Here is a 12529-nt window from a genome sequence, read left to right on the forward strand (position 1 = left end):
TGTCTACAAGATGACTGGTTTAGCATGCTGAGAAATGAAAAATTAGGGAAAGCATTGATCTTATAGTACAAGGTACAATGATTGCACCCCGTCAACCAGCTGAGACAATCCAGGGGTAGAGAAGTCAACATGGCAATCGGTGAGAGAGAAGAAAGCTGCCGAGGGACAGCTTTAAGCACTATGAGAGGTGGGATCCAGGGTACATGTGAAGTTGACTGTGAGTTGGGAAGGCGGTGTCCTAACAGGAAAGAAGCTCCGCAGATACACGGTGAAGAAAGCCTATGCCGTGGGAGTGCATGAAGGTAGAGACAGGATTGTCACAGGACTGAGGGGAGATACCCAGGGAGGCCAGAGCGATCGTTTGCAAGTATCAACCACCAACCTAAGGTCAGTTGTGGCCAGGCCACATTGTGTCGAGTCACCAGCTGGGTGTCGAGCTGTGTGTATCCAGCCTCAGTGAATGGACATGTGACTTGAACTGAAGGATCCTGGATTAGCCAAGCAAGCAAGGATGCCAAATGAAGAAAAACCAGGGACTTTCCCCAAAGCTTTAACAGATGGAATGAAAGAGTGTCCAGAAGGAGGAGAGAGACAAGATGGGCAAAGCCCACAGGGCTCTGGTTGTCTTAGTCACTTTTCTGTTCCTAAGATTAAGCACCAGGATCAAAGCAACTTATTCTTGAAGTAAATATTAAAAATATTTTATCTTTTAACAACACTTTTCCTTGGTGTGTTGTTGTCAAGCCCTGGATACACACATCCCAAAAGAAAAGAAAAATAAAAGCTGGTGGGCTTTATGCATACTGCCACTACACACTTTGAACTCATTTATGTAGTCACATCAAAGAACACACCAAAATACTCTGATTCAATAGGTATCATACAATTTGCCAACCTAGATAAGTCAAATGATCCTGTATAAGTCCATCCCTTATAAAACATTCATATCAACCTTATTCATGAAGATATGCACCTAGAGAAACGTACACATCTGCTTCCATCTTTGTTCCTCCCAGAATCCCTCCTCCTCTCCTCCTCTTCTGTTTTTCTAGCCTTTTTCCCACCTACCTCTACACTGTCCAATCATATATCACCTTAACATAACCCTACAACTTATAAAGAGAAAGCACTCAATTGGGGCTCACTGTTTCAGAAGGTTAGAGTACATGACCATTATGACGGGGATCATGGAGGCAGGCAGGCAGGCAGGCATGGTGCTGGAGTAGTAGCTCAGAGCTTTCATCTGAGAAATAAACATGAAGTAGAGAGAGAGTCAGTCACTGGGACTAGACTTTTGAAACCTCAAAGCCGTGGTAACATATTCCTCCAGCAAGACCACACCTCTAATCCTTCCTAAAGAGTTCCACTAACTGGAGACCAAGCATTCAAAATACATAAGCCTTTGGCTGCCATTTTTATTCAAACCACTACACTGACTGTGCCCAAACATTTTAGGTCCTAGAGGTATGCAAAGTTGTGAAAGTTGAGTACTGTCTCAGTTTCATACTGCTGTGAACAGACACCTCAACCAAGACAACTTTTTAAAAATTATTTTCTTATTGGATATTCTCTGAATTTATAATTTAGGTGTTATCTCCTTTCCACCAGTCCCCTCTCCCCTCACCCCCCCCCCCATTGCCTTCATAAAGATGCTCCTTCTCCCAACCTCCCTTTCCTGCCTCAGCATTCACCTACACTGGGAAATGACCCTTTGCTGGATCAACTTTCTCCCCTCTCATTGATTCTAGACAATGATATCTCTGCTGCATATGTACCTAGAGCCATGGGTCTCTCCATGTGAACTCATTGGTTGGTGTTTCAGTCCCTGGGAGCTGTGGTGGGTTTGGTTAGTTGATAATTTTGTTCTTCCCATGGGGTTGCAGACCCTTTCAGCTCCTTCATTGGGGTCCCTGTGTTCGGTTCAATGGTTAGCTGCAAGCATCCTCCTCTGTATCAGTATGACTCTGGCAGAGCCTCTGAGGAGGCATCCATATCAGATTCCAAAGTTGTGGAAGTTGGGTACTGTCTCAGTTAAGTACTGCTATGAACAAACATCACAACCATGACAACTCTTATAAGGACAACTCTTATAATTGGGGCTGGCTTGCAGGTTCAGAGGTTCAGTCCACTATCGCCAAGGTGGGAACATGGCAGCATCCAGGCAGGCATGGTGCAGGTAGAGCTGAGAGCTCAACAGCTCTATCTGAAGGCCTCCAGTGGAAGACTGACTTCCAGGCAGCTAGGTTGAGGGTCTTAAAGCTCACGCCCACAGTGACACACCTACTCCAACAAGGCCACACCTTTCTCCTAATAGTACCACTCCGTGGGCCAAGCACGTACAAACCACACAGGTACCCACAGAAATAAGACAGAAAGGAAGGAATATAGGAATGTTGATACCAGGGTGTTTCTGCTACTGGAAAAAGCTGTGCATGCACTACAGGATAAAAACCAGATGTGCAGCATTAAACATCTAACATGAAGCCAATATAATCGAGATGGTGCATTTCGTATCTTATTTCTTCTAAATGTACATATAGCCATACACGTGTGGCTAACAGGTGCAGTGGGAGCTCAGTCACCAGTAGGTGACTGGTGTAGAATGAGACAGAGACTGAGGGTTGGAAGTCTCTGTGAGGGTGCTGGAGTCACGTGCAGACAGCATGTGACAGTGGCAGGCTCTGAGGATGAGCCAGACACAGAACTAGAGAGATCGGAGGGGACCAGGGCAGCCTGTGGACAGCAATCAAGCCAGCTGGGAAATAGGAGACTCCACTCTTGGTTTCTGGGGAGGAGAGGAATAATTATTTGGAAGCAGCAGTTTGTGGACAACTTCCTCTCCTCCACCCACAGCACTGGGAAGAGATTCATGGGTGGTAGAGAACTGGCTAGAGGAGGGTTAGGGATTTATAGAGAACTGGCTAGAGGAGGCTTAGGGATTTAGAAGGTGTCCTTAGCCAGGGATTAGAAAGACAAAAGAGGCCTAACCCGAGTGCCACACACAGAAAACTGTGGGCTGGAACCCAGGAACGAACCTAGGCTGCTCTGAGGTTTTGCACCTGTCGATTTTGTTAACATGATGGCCACCACCTACGTGCTCTAGCTTCCTCTCTTTGACTTTCATGTTCCTACTTTCCAGGAGTGTTGCAGGCTCAGGCCTATCCCCCAACAGCCCTCCCTCATGCCACCCTGCAGGCACCCCCTGACCTATTCTGTACGTTACAGGTGTTCGGCGTTCACCTGAACAAGTGGCAGCTGGACAAGAAGCTGGGCTGTGGGTGCCTCTTCCTGTATGGCGTGTTCCTCTGCTTCTCCATCATGACGGAGTTCAACGTGTTCACCTTTGTGAACTTGCCCATGTGTGGGGACTAATGATGGGCCAGGCCACCTGCCGAGGCCCAGGTCCTTCTTTTCTGTGCAATACGAGACCCGGCCGCACCCGAGTCATGCGGCCCCTCCACAGCCGAGGCATCCGCCTCTCCAGAGCTGTCCACAGGCCTCCGCTCCTGTCCAGGTGGCCTAGGCTCTCCCTACCACCTCCTTTGCTCCCCAACTCCCTTGAGTCCTACCTCCCTGCCAGCCCCTCCCACCCGCCTACCCCGTTCCTGGCTCCTCTTCCGTGTGAAGGCATCCACATGAATTTTCCAGCTCCATTTTTGAACAGTGACTGAGATTCTAGAACAAAACTGGCTGCTAACTGGCCCGAGCCAGGCACAACTTACTCCAGTCCCTCCTCCTTTTTTAAGTTATTTCACAGAAGATACCCTAATTTATGACCAGAGACTTTGAGGAAACAGGAGAAGGGTCTGCTGATGGCAGGACATGTTGGGTTTATTTTGTTTGGGAGTAATCCCTGGGTTACTGGGCTTGGGAAATGGTTTGATTTGAGGGGCTGTTTCTTTACTTTTTTTTTTCCAGAGACAGAGGAACCCCCTCATGTCTTCTCTCACTGGGCTCTGGCTTAATAGATGATCCACAGATTGTACTGAGTGTCTCCTGGGGCTGAATCCTAGGCATGCTGGGAATTTAATTAATTAGTTGGGAAACCACTGAGCAAGACCACCAGGAATAAATGCATGACGTGACATTTTTCTGCCCAAGGACACATCACTAACGTCCTGAAGGCTTCACCTGGGGGTGGGGTGTAAGGTGTTAGAGGAAGAAGCTTCACACGCGCTCACTATGACCATTTCTCTCCCACTAGGTTCTTTCTAGTTTTTCAAGCAATAGTTCTCGCCTGCCTAAGGCCTTTGACAGGGAGGCCCTGGGTAACTGTCCCTCTGTAAGGCACCAGGCAGTCACCGACAGAAACCTCCCCAGTGTGTGAGTCCTTGACCTGTGCTCTTGTTGCTTGGCATTTGTGGTGACAGGGAGTGACCCCAGAGGCTATTACTGTGCTCTGGACAGAAGTTACAGACACTGGTTTCTTGGAAAATGAGGAGAAGCACATTTTGCACAGATGTCGTCAATGAAGTCCCAATTTGCCACTTGGTATCGAGTACACTGGACCCCGACAGCTGGCTCTTGAGCAGACATCCTTCCTCACAGGATCCCACTAACAAGCTAGCCAGTTTCACCCCTCCTGTCCCGGAGGGATGGCCAGGGAGGGAGAAAGCAGAGAACCGCCATATTGGAAACACAGAATGGGCTCACCTCATACTGGCTCAAGGGCACAGGTAATCATGAACATTTCGCCAATCACCGCTCAACCGCCCTGCTAGATTTTCTATGATGCTGAATTATTATGCAGAATAACTCCACCAAGTTGAGACACACCCATGCTTGTTACACTTGTATTTATTGAAACTGTGGATTCTTGCCCGACAGTGCTCTCCCGAGTATTTACTTTAAGCACTGATCACTTATCACCCACTCGGTATGGTTTTTTCCCAGTCCCTTGTACACATCCTGGTTTGAATTGTTAAAAAATAATAATAATAACTTGCTACAGACTGGTTGAATGTTTCTGTCTGAGCTACAACCCGAGGGGCAGCATCAACCGGAGAACCGGGAGTGGAAATCACCAACTTGGGCTCTCGGAGCTTACTGATTTGGTTGCACATTTTGCACTGGTTTATGGCGATTGTTTTCTTGGACGAATGGTGTAAAATAAACTTCTCTGTTCTGTATCCTCCCTCAAACACAGTGTGTTGCTTTCTCAGCTTAGCCGGGCATTGTTTTGTAGCAGGGAGAGCATGCGGGAGGTAAGTGACTGAGGCCTGTGGGCTGGGTGTGTGTAGCCTCTACTTCTTCTGGCCCAACTTAGCTGCAAGACTGGTGTGTCCAGGAAATAATGGTATGAGCTGAAAAATGATGGTCCTAAAGTCTGAAGGGCTTTGGGGTCTGTGTCATGTCACAGAAGTCTAGAATTCTGCCTATGGTGGGACACTTGTGACATTGTGTTCAGGTTCCCTTCTTTTTGCTGGGTGTAAAGAAGATCACCAGAGTCCTGTTATGTTTAACAGGTCCCAAGTTCTCCATCCTGATGTTCGAGAATTTCATGAAAATTGAGACCTCTCTGAGTTGGCCGTGCTGTCTGGAATCCTAGCTCACAGCACGGAGGCAGGGTGATCAGAATTCAAGGGCTACAGAAAGAGGCTCTGCTTCAAAACAAGCAAGCAATATGTACCTCCTGCAAAGCCAGTTCCTCAAAAGAAACATAACATATAGTTACAACAAGCCATATTCTGATCCAAAGGACCTGCCGTTGTGCCTGAAAGTCGGCAAAACTTATATAGGAACTGGAAGAAAAATGGCTTTCAAGTCATAGCAAAAACTTAGCTACTTAAAATGTATATTCCCCTGGTAGGAATATACAAGGTACCTGGCTTTGTTTTCTGTATTTACATCTTAAGACGTCTGCCTACCATAATCGTGTGTCACAGATACGCTGTGGATATGCGTTCGAGTATTCTATTATTCCTTCTGATGTTAAAAAGTATCTGTTACTGTTTTCCGAATCATCGACAAAAGGCATGTGATCGATCAGCTTTACTTTATCTCATTTATCACACCTACAGTGCTGCTGATGAAGTCCAGGGCTCACCAAGCTACATCTACAACCCACAGACGTTGTAAAAACATGAGTTGTCCGTAAAATCCTTAGAAATCACAATTCAGTTTCCAATGTCTCAAAGCAAAAATCCCCTGGATAAACTCATGGCGCCATAGCTCACAGTAATCCTGGTGTGTGGGTGGCAATTGGGAAGGGGAGAGATTAAAGCTAGTCCAAACTACTAAATTCCAGGCCAACCTGAGCAATTTAGTGAGACCTTGGATCAAAATTCATCCATCCTTCCATCAATCCATCCTTCCATCCATCCATCCATCCATCCATCCTTCCTTCCTTCCATCCATCCATCTATCCATTCATCCATCCATCCTTCCATCCATTCTTCCATCCAACTATCCATCCTTTCGTCCATCCTTCCATCCATCCTGGGCTGAACCACTTTCCCTATTTCAGCCATGATACTGCCAATCCAGGAACTCTGACGGATTCCCTTCTGAAATGAGAATTTAGTTTACCTCTGCCTGGATTCCAACCATGCACAACTATTTCTTGAGGTGTCCATTGAGTGTGGTTTCCAATGAGTTGGTTGCCCTGGGAGGCAAAATTGCTAATGTTAACTATGTTCACACCCCCTGACAGCGCTGCTACTTGGAAGAGGCTGAAGTGGTAGAGAAAGATTGAAGAAAAGACTTCTTTTCCTGTGGTCAACAGTTCCAACAGAGCGAGCACCCCTCACCACAGTGCTTTGATGTGATCTGTTCTGGTAACCCTGGAAGCTGCCATCCCAAGGCCTCCTCCAAGGAAGGAAAGGTGCACTCTAGAACCTGTGTACCCTCCTGAACACACCCTGCCTGGCCCTGCAAGGAGGTGCCCGAAGAAGGCCTTCCCAGTCTGCATACAGTCACTGCATCACAAATGCCTTCACTAGAAAGGTTATGTGGCCTCTTGGTGCGTCTGAGGCCAAATAGACTATTCTAGTCCTGCCGGAAATATGACATGTGCCCTTTCACAAGGAACAAGCTAGCCCTACCTCTAGGATATGCACTTCAGTACATGCATGCTTTGTAGTTACCTTCAAAAAAGATGTAACGATATGGGCTGGGGAGATGGCTCATTCACACAAGCAGAAGGACCTGAGTTTGAATCTCCGACATGCACATGGGAAAAAGGCAGGCCAGGTGTGGCAGTGTGTGTAGTAACTCCAGCTCTAGAGGGGTGGGTACTCATGATACTCAGACCTCACTGGCCTGGCCAGCAAGTCTAAGTAATCAATAGGTTTTGGGTTCAGTGCGAGATGCTGTCTCGAAGCATGAAGCAGAGAGTAATAAAAAAAGACTCTCAGTAGACACACACATGTCCAAAGTGGAGGAGAGACGTGAGGATAGGAGTGGAATAAAAGTTGGACATTCCTGAAAGCATTTTGCTGAAGGCACTGAAAATACACAGTTATAATTTTGCATACTAGGGATCTGAGACTCATACATTCCAAACAGTAAGTTGGAACTGATTTTAAGCACTCAAGTCTCAAAGGAAAAAAAAAATCTAACCATTTAAAGAAAGATAGTAGCTGACAGTATGTTAAGTCTGGTCAGCTTTTGAGTCCTGGCATGAACTAGAAACAGTACCTAGTTCTAGTCACCGATCACCAGTGGGGTGGCCTGAAAGCTGGCCAAACTGCTCACACAAACGTTCAGTTGGTGGAAAAAGGTTAAAGGCAGGAAACTGATGGTGAGCAAGATGTTCCTATCAAAATTTATTCTCAAAATGGGATTAATAGGGTCCTCCAACAGTGGTTCCGACCCCTCTCAGTGAAATATTTTCTAAGAGTTCGTTCACTCCCATATTGAATTTAAGCTTCATGCTGACACAACATATACATATGCACACAAACACACTCACACATAAACATGCACACATACACACACATAGGGCAGGGGAGGAGTCGGGAGAGCCCGCCTAATACAAAAACTGTCCAATAGATGTTTTTTAATTCTTGAGATATCAAACTGTCTGATTTCATAAGACTACAGGAATGGAGAGAAGTGAGCAAACTCGTTTCTGATAAGTAGAAAAGAAGAAATTATTCATTGACCATCACTGAAAGCTGTGGGCACTGTCGTCACAATTAAAGGGCCAGGAGCCAAGCCTGCTGCAGACAGGAGCCAGCAGTACACAGGATAAATCACGGCATGGCCAGAACTGATTTCACACTGCACTTGCTCTTCTGAACACAGAGCAAAGGACAAGAAATTCAACCAACATTTTTCAGGTGAAATGTTATGATTAGTAATATATAATAATTATAACCTTAATACACTGCACTCAGTCACCTAGGTCATTAAAGTAGTTACTCAACCTCATTATAGCAAGAATTCTTACCAAGTGCTACAGATTTTAAGCACAGTGTTTATTGTCATTTTTGGCTCGTGTTTTTGTAACAGAGAGGAGAGGAGGGGGATTTTAAATTATAATTTGGCAAGTCGCTGAGTGGTTTTTTCCTACTTTCTTTACATAAACATGCATCTACAGATATGTGAAATTTGTTTTTCTTAAGCTAGGCATGATGATACACGCCTGTAATTCTATAGCTTTGGAAGTAGAGGCAAGAGGATTAAGAGTTCCAGGTCATCCTCGGCTACAATGAGTTTGACGCCAGCCTGGGAGGCAAGAGACTTTTTTGTTTCTGTTCTGTTTGTGTTGTTTCTTTGTAAGTGGAAACTTATTCTGCTTCTCTAAAGCTGATTGGATGCTGTCGCAGCTTCTAGTTTATAGGACAAACAGCTTCAGAGCTCTGGCAAACCCACACGGATCCTGGAGTGACATGAAATGAGGAATTTGGCTCCACCCGGCCTGCGCCCACCAGGCTTCCTGAAAATGAGTGCACTTGTGTGTGAAAACGCTTTGACCTAAAATTTTGTGCTTATTTTAGAAAAGAAAAATTGAAGTGCCTTTCAATGCCACGCCTCTTTCCTAAGATTGGGTAGGCATTCCATCTCCTGGCCCTGATGGAGGAGGAGGAATTCCTCAGAAGTGAAAGAGGAAATCTGCACTCCTTGGTCTGCACTGTTCTTACTGCCAGTGGGTGTGGACCAAATTACCTCATGCTTCAGAGTTAAATGTACTATTTCTCCTAGATACGGGTCTCTCGTATATCTAATTCCTGTTGTCACAAGTAGTCACCATCCAGTTGTTTAAGACCTCTATACAGTTTCCCTCTATTAAAAACCTCAGTTCGATTTGTCTGCCTTTGTCCACCCTGTTGTCTATATTGGTGTGTTCAAGCCTTTAACACGGTACAGAAGACTTACTCCATAGACATTTTAGCAGGCCTGTGGCTCACCCAACAACTTTCACTTCTCAGAACCCCCAGATACTGATTACCGTTGGGATAGACCCCACTTTGGGAGGTTCTGTGTGGGCCGTAAAGGCACATTGGTCTTACCCCAAGCCCACTGTCATTCGTGTGTCAAGAAACACACAGAGATGGGTGCATTGTGTTTTCACTATTTCAAGATCATCTTTTCCTTCTTCTTCCACTGGGAGAGGTCAGTGGCTGGAAGTAGACAAGAGGCCATGCATCCCCCTCTCCATTAACCAACTGCTCAACCTTCCTTCGGTCTCTCCCTCAAACAACTTTTAAATTAAAACCCACCTAGATCGAAGAAAATGGCTGAAGACAAAGATAAAGCCGCCATTCTGGATGGAGACTGTCAGGGTCGCGCAGGGTGAAGAGACAGATGACAAGGGAAGGGAACAGAGAATACAGGAATCTGTGTCCTGCATTTGTATTCAGTGATCGTGGATAGCAAGGCTGTGGATATAAATATGCTAGTTTCTGGGTTCTGCTTTTTGTTGTTTCTCTTGTTTGTTTTTTATGTTTTTTGTGTGTTTCTTGTAATACTCAGAAATCAAACACAGGACCTTGAACCTGCCTGGCAAGCATTCTATCCCTGAGATACCTCCTCAGCTTTTGGGTTTTGATATGGCTATGTGGTGCAAACTAGCCTCCAACTTGTAGTTTTCCTGCCTCCATCCCGTAAGTTCAGAGGTTATAGTCAGGCATCACTGGCATTGAATGTGTCGCTTTGATTTAAGTGTATCTAGCAAAGATGTCATGTTTCAGAAAAGGAGGAAACAGAAAAACAAAGCTTGTTCCAGAATGGACTAGTAAGTGTATTAGATACTCGGATATGCTTCTGTGTTCTTATCTACATAGCTTCTGGGCTCCGTTGGTGAATTCCAAGTGTTAAATGAGCAAAGCCCCCAAGGAAGATAGATACAGACACATGGGGTTTGTGCCTGTGGAAAGCACTCTCCTCATACATGGGTTCTTGACTAATCCACAAGGCTCAAAGGACACACTGCGTTCCCACATAATGCCGTAAAAGCCACATTTTGCAGGCCCACTGAAAATATTCTTTTGAGTCAGGAAGTAGATTTATGGTTAGCAAGCATACCAGGGTGGACAGGACAAGGAGGAGGAATAAGGTCTTCCCCTTCAGAGGGGAACACCATGTGTAGTCCACACCACCCCACAGGCAAGAAAATATATTCCATCACCCCCAATGGTTCCACACTCTGAAGCTCTCTCCCTGGAGGTGGTGTCTCTAGGCTAGAATATATTCCTGTAGTAGCAGTGTGAGTTGTTGAGACCTGCCTATGTCACCAGATAATTGAATTTAAGGTACTCCTTCCTATTTTTAAGACCCTCTTTATACTTCTGACAGAATTTAATCAGCCAACTAAACACTAAAGCACTTCTCAGGAGGAAACCAAGGATGTGGAAGAAACAAAAATGTGAGATCTAGGCCAGGAAATGTATTCATTTCTAACACATATGCAAAGCAGTGACTTAGAGGCGGCAGAACTCAGTGTGCCTTGGATGAGCGTGATACCCTAATTACATGCATTCTTCTCAAAGGGAACTAACTAAATACAGTTCCCAAGTTGCAACTCTAACTATTTGTTTTTTCTGGAAAGTTCTTATGTCCCTTTGGTGTTTTAACATGGGTTGATTGGCTATACAGAAAGCTCCACGGTTTATGTGAGGAATGTATGGGCCAAACGAGCCTTGTACGATGACTGGTCAGGTTGCCCCTGCCTATCATCAGTAGTAGAAGGTACAAACCATGTAGCCTGTTGCTCCTAGAATTACTGGCCATCAGCGGGTGGTAGTTTGAGTTTGCTTTCTCATGCTGTGGTAAAAAGTCTAACCAAAGCAAGTTGGGGAGGCAAAGAATTTATCTGGCTCATGCTTCTAGGGTCATTAGTTTATCATCGAGGGAAACCGAGGCAGAAAGCCAAGGGAAGAGGCCTGGTGACAACAGCGCTATTCCACACAGCATTACCTCCAACGAGGAAGCTCACTTACACCCAGACACCATGGAGGAACGCTGCATGCTGGCTCACTCCAGATCCGTGCTTAGCCAGCTTTCTGATATCTCCCAGAACCACTGAAGTGGGGGTGGTGCCACCCACATTATTTGAGCCCCTACAAAAGTCCCGGTTTGCTTTCTGTCGTTGTGGTAAACAACATGACCAAAGCAACTTGGGGAGGGTTTATTTCATCTTATACTTCATGCTCCGTCATCTAGGAAACCCAAGACAGGAACTGAGGGCAAGAAAGCTCATCTGGAGGTGGGGAGTGAGACAGAGACTGGACAGTTGATGCTCGCTGGCTTGCTTCATTCGGTTCACTCAGCTACTTTCTTATACAACACAGGCCCATCTGCCAGGGAGGACACCAGTGGACTTGACCCTCCCACACCAATCAGCAGTCAAGAAAATGCTCTGCAGACCGATAGAGGCAATTACTCAGTTGAGGCCTCTCCACTCAGATGACTCTAGGCTGTGTGAAAAATAAGGCTTCCATAGATTCTGATGTAAGAGAATTATTCTGCTTTTTGTCCTCTGTGCCTGGAATCCATCTTTGTGGTTGTTGGATTTGCTAACGGATCGCAAGATCTTACTCCCGTGTCCTTCTTAGGAAGAAACTTCACAGTTCCAGGGTCAAAATAATCAGTTGTTTGGTTTTTTTTGTTTGTTTGTTTGTTTTTTCTGATGCTAGCAATTGAACCTAGGCCTCAGGCAATCTAGAGAAACATTCTGCAGACTCCATAGGCCTAAATTTATTCATTATAACGGAGACATAGACATATACTTGTCGCTTGACAATAGTTGCAGGTGCATATACCCTTTCTAAGGTCATGTGTGTGAGTTTAGGGCCTCCAGGGGAAGAGCAGAATCTCCAAGGAGCCTATCTTCTAGAAAGAAGATGAGAAGATGCGCAGGAGGCAGGGACTGCTGGGTCACACGGAGTCCACCAGGGTCACACCATGACAAGTGGCTCTCAGACAATCGCCCGTAATGAATCTCATGAGCCACACGAGCTCCCTCATTTACTTGATTTTCCTAGAGTGGGGAAGTCAGGTCAGGGACAAGAATATTTAAGTGTTTATCAAACATAGAAGAGAAACTAGCACAATCCTTTTTAGAGCCTATTGGTTTGGTGGTAGT

General features: G+C 45.7%; 1 protein-coding gene across 2 annotated transcripts in view; it reads left to right on the forward strand.

Moving 5' to 3' along the window:
- SLC24A3 (solute carrier family 24 member 3) overlaps positions 1–5126 on the forward strand; it is a 439524-nt gene extending 434398 nt beyond the window's left edge. For both annotated transcript variants that reach the window (XM_080931187.1, XM_080931188.1), the window contains exon 17: positions 3226–5126. In XM_080931187.1, coding sequence (XP_080787313.1) covers positions 3226–3372 — 147 coding nt within the window. In that variant the 3' untranslated portion in view covers positions 3373–5126. The remainder of the gene's footprint in view (positions 1–3225) is intronic.
- The last annotated feature ends 7403 nt before the right edge of the window (positions 5127–12529 follow it).

Source organism: Micromys minutus, assembly GCF_963924665.1.
Source record: "Micromys minutus genome assembly, chromosome: 17".
Taxonomy (NCBI): Eukaryota; Metazoa; Chordata; class Mammalia; order Rodentia; family Muridae; genus Micromys; species Micromys minutus.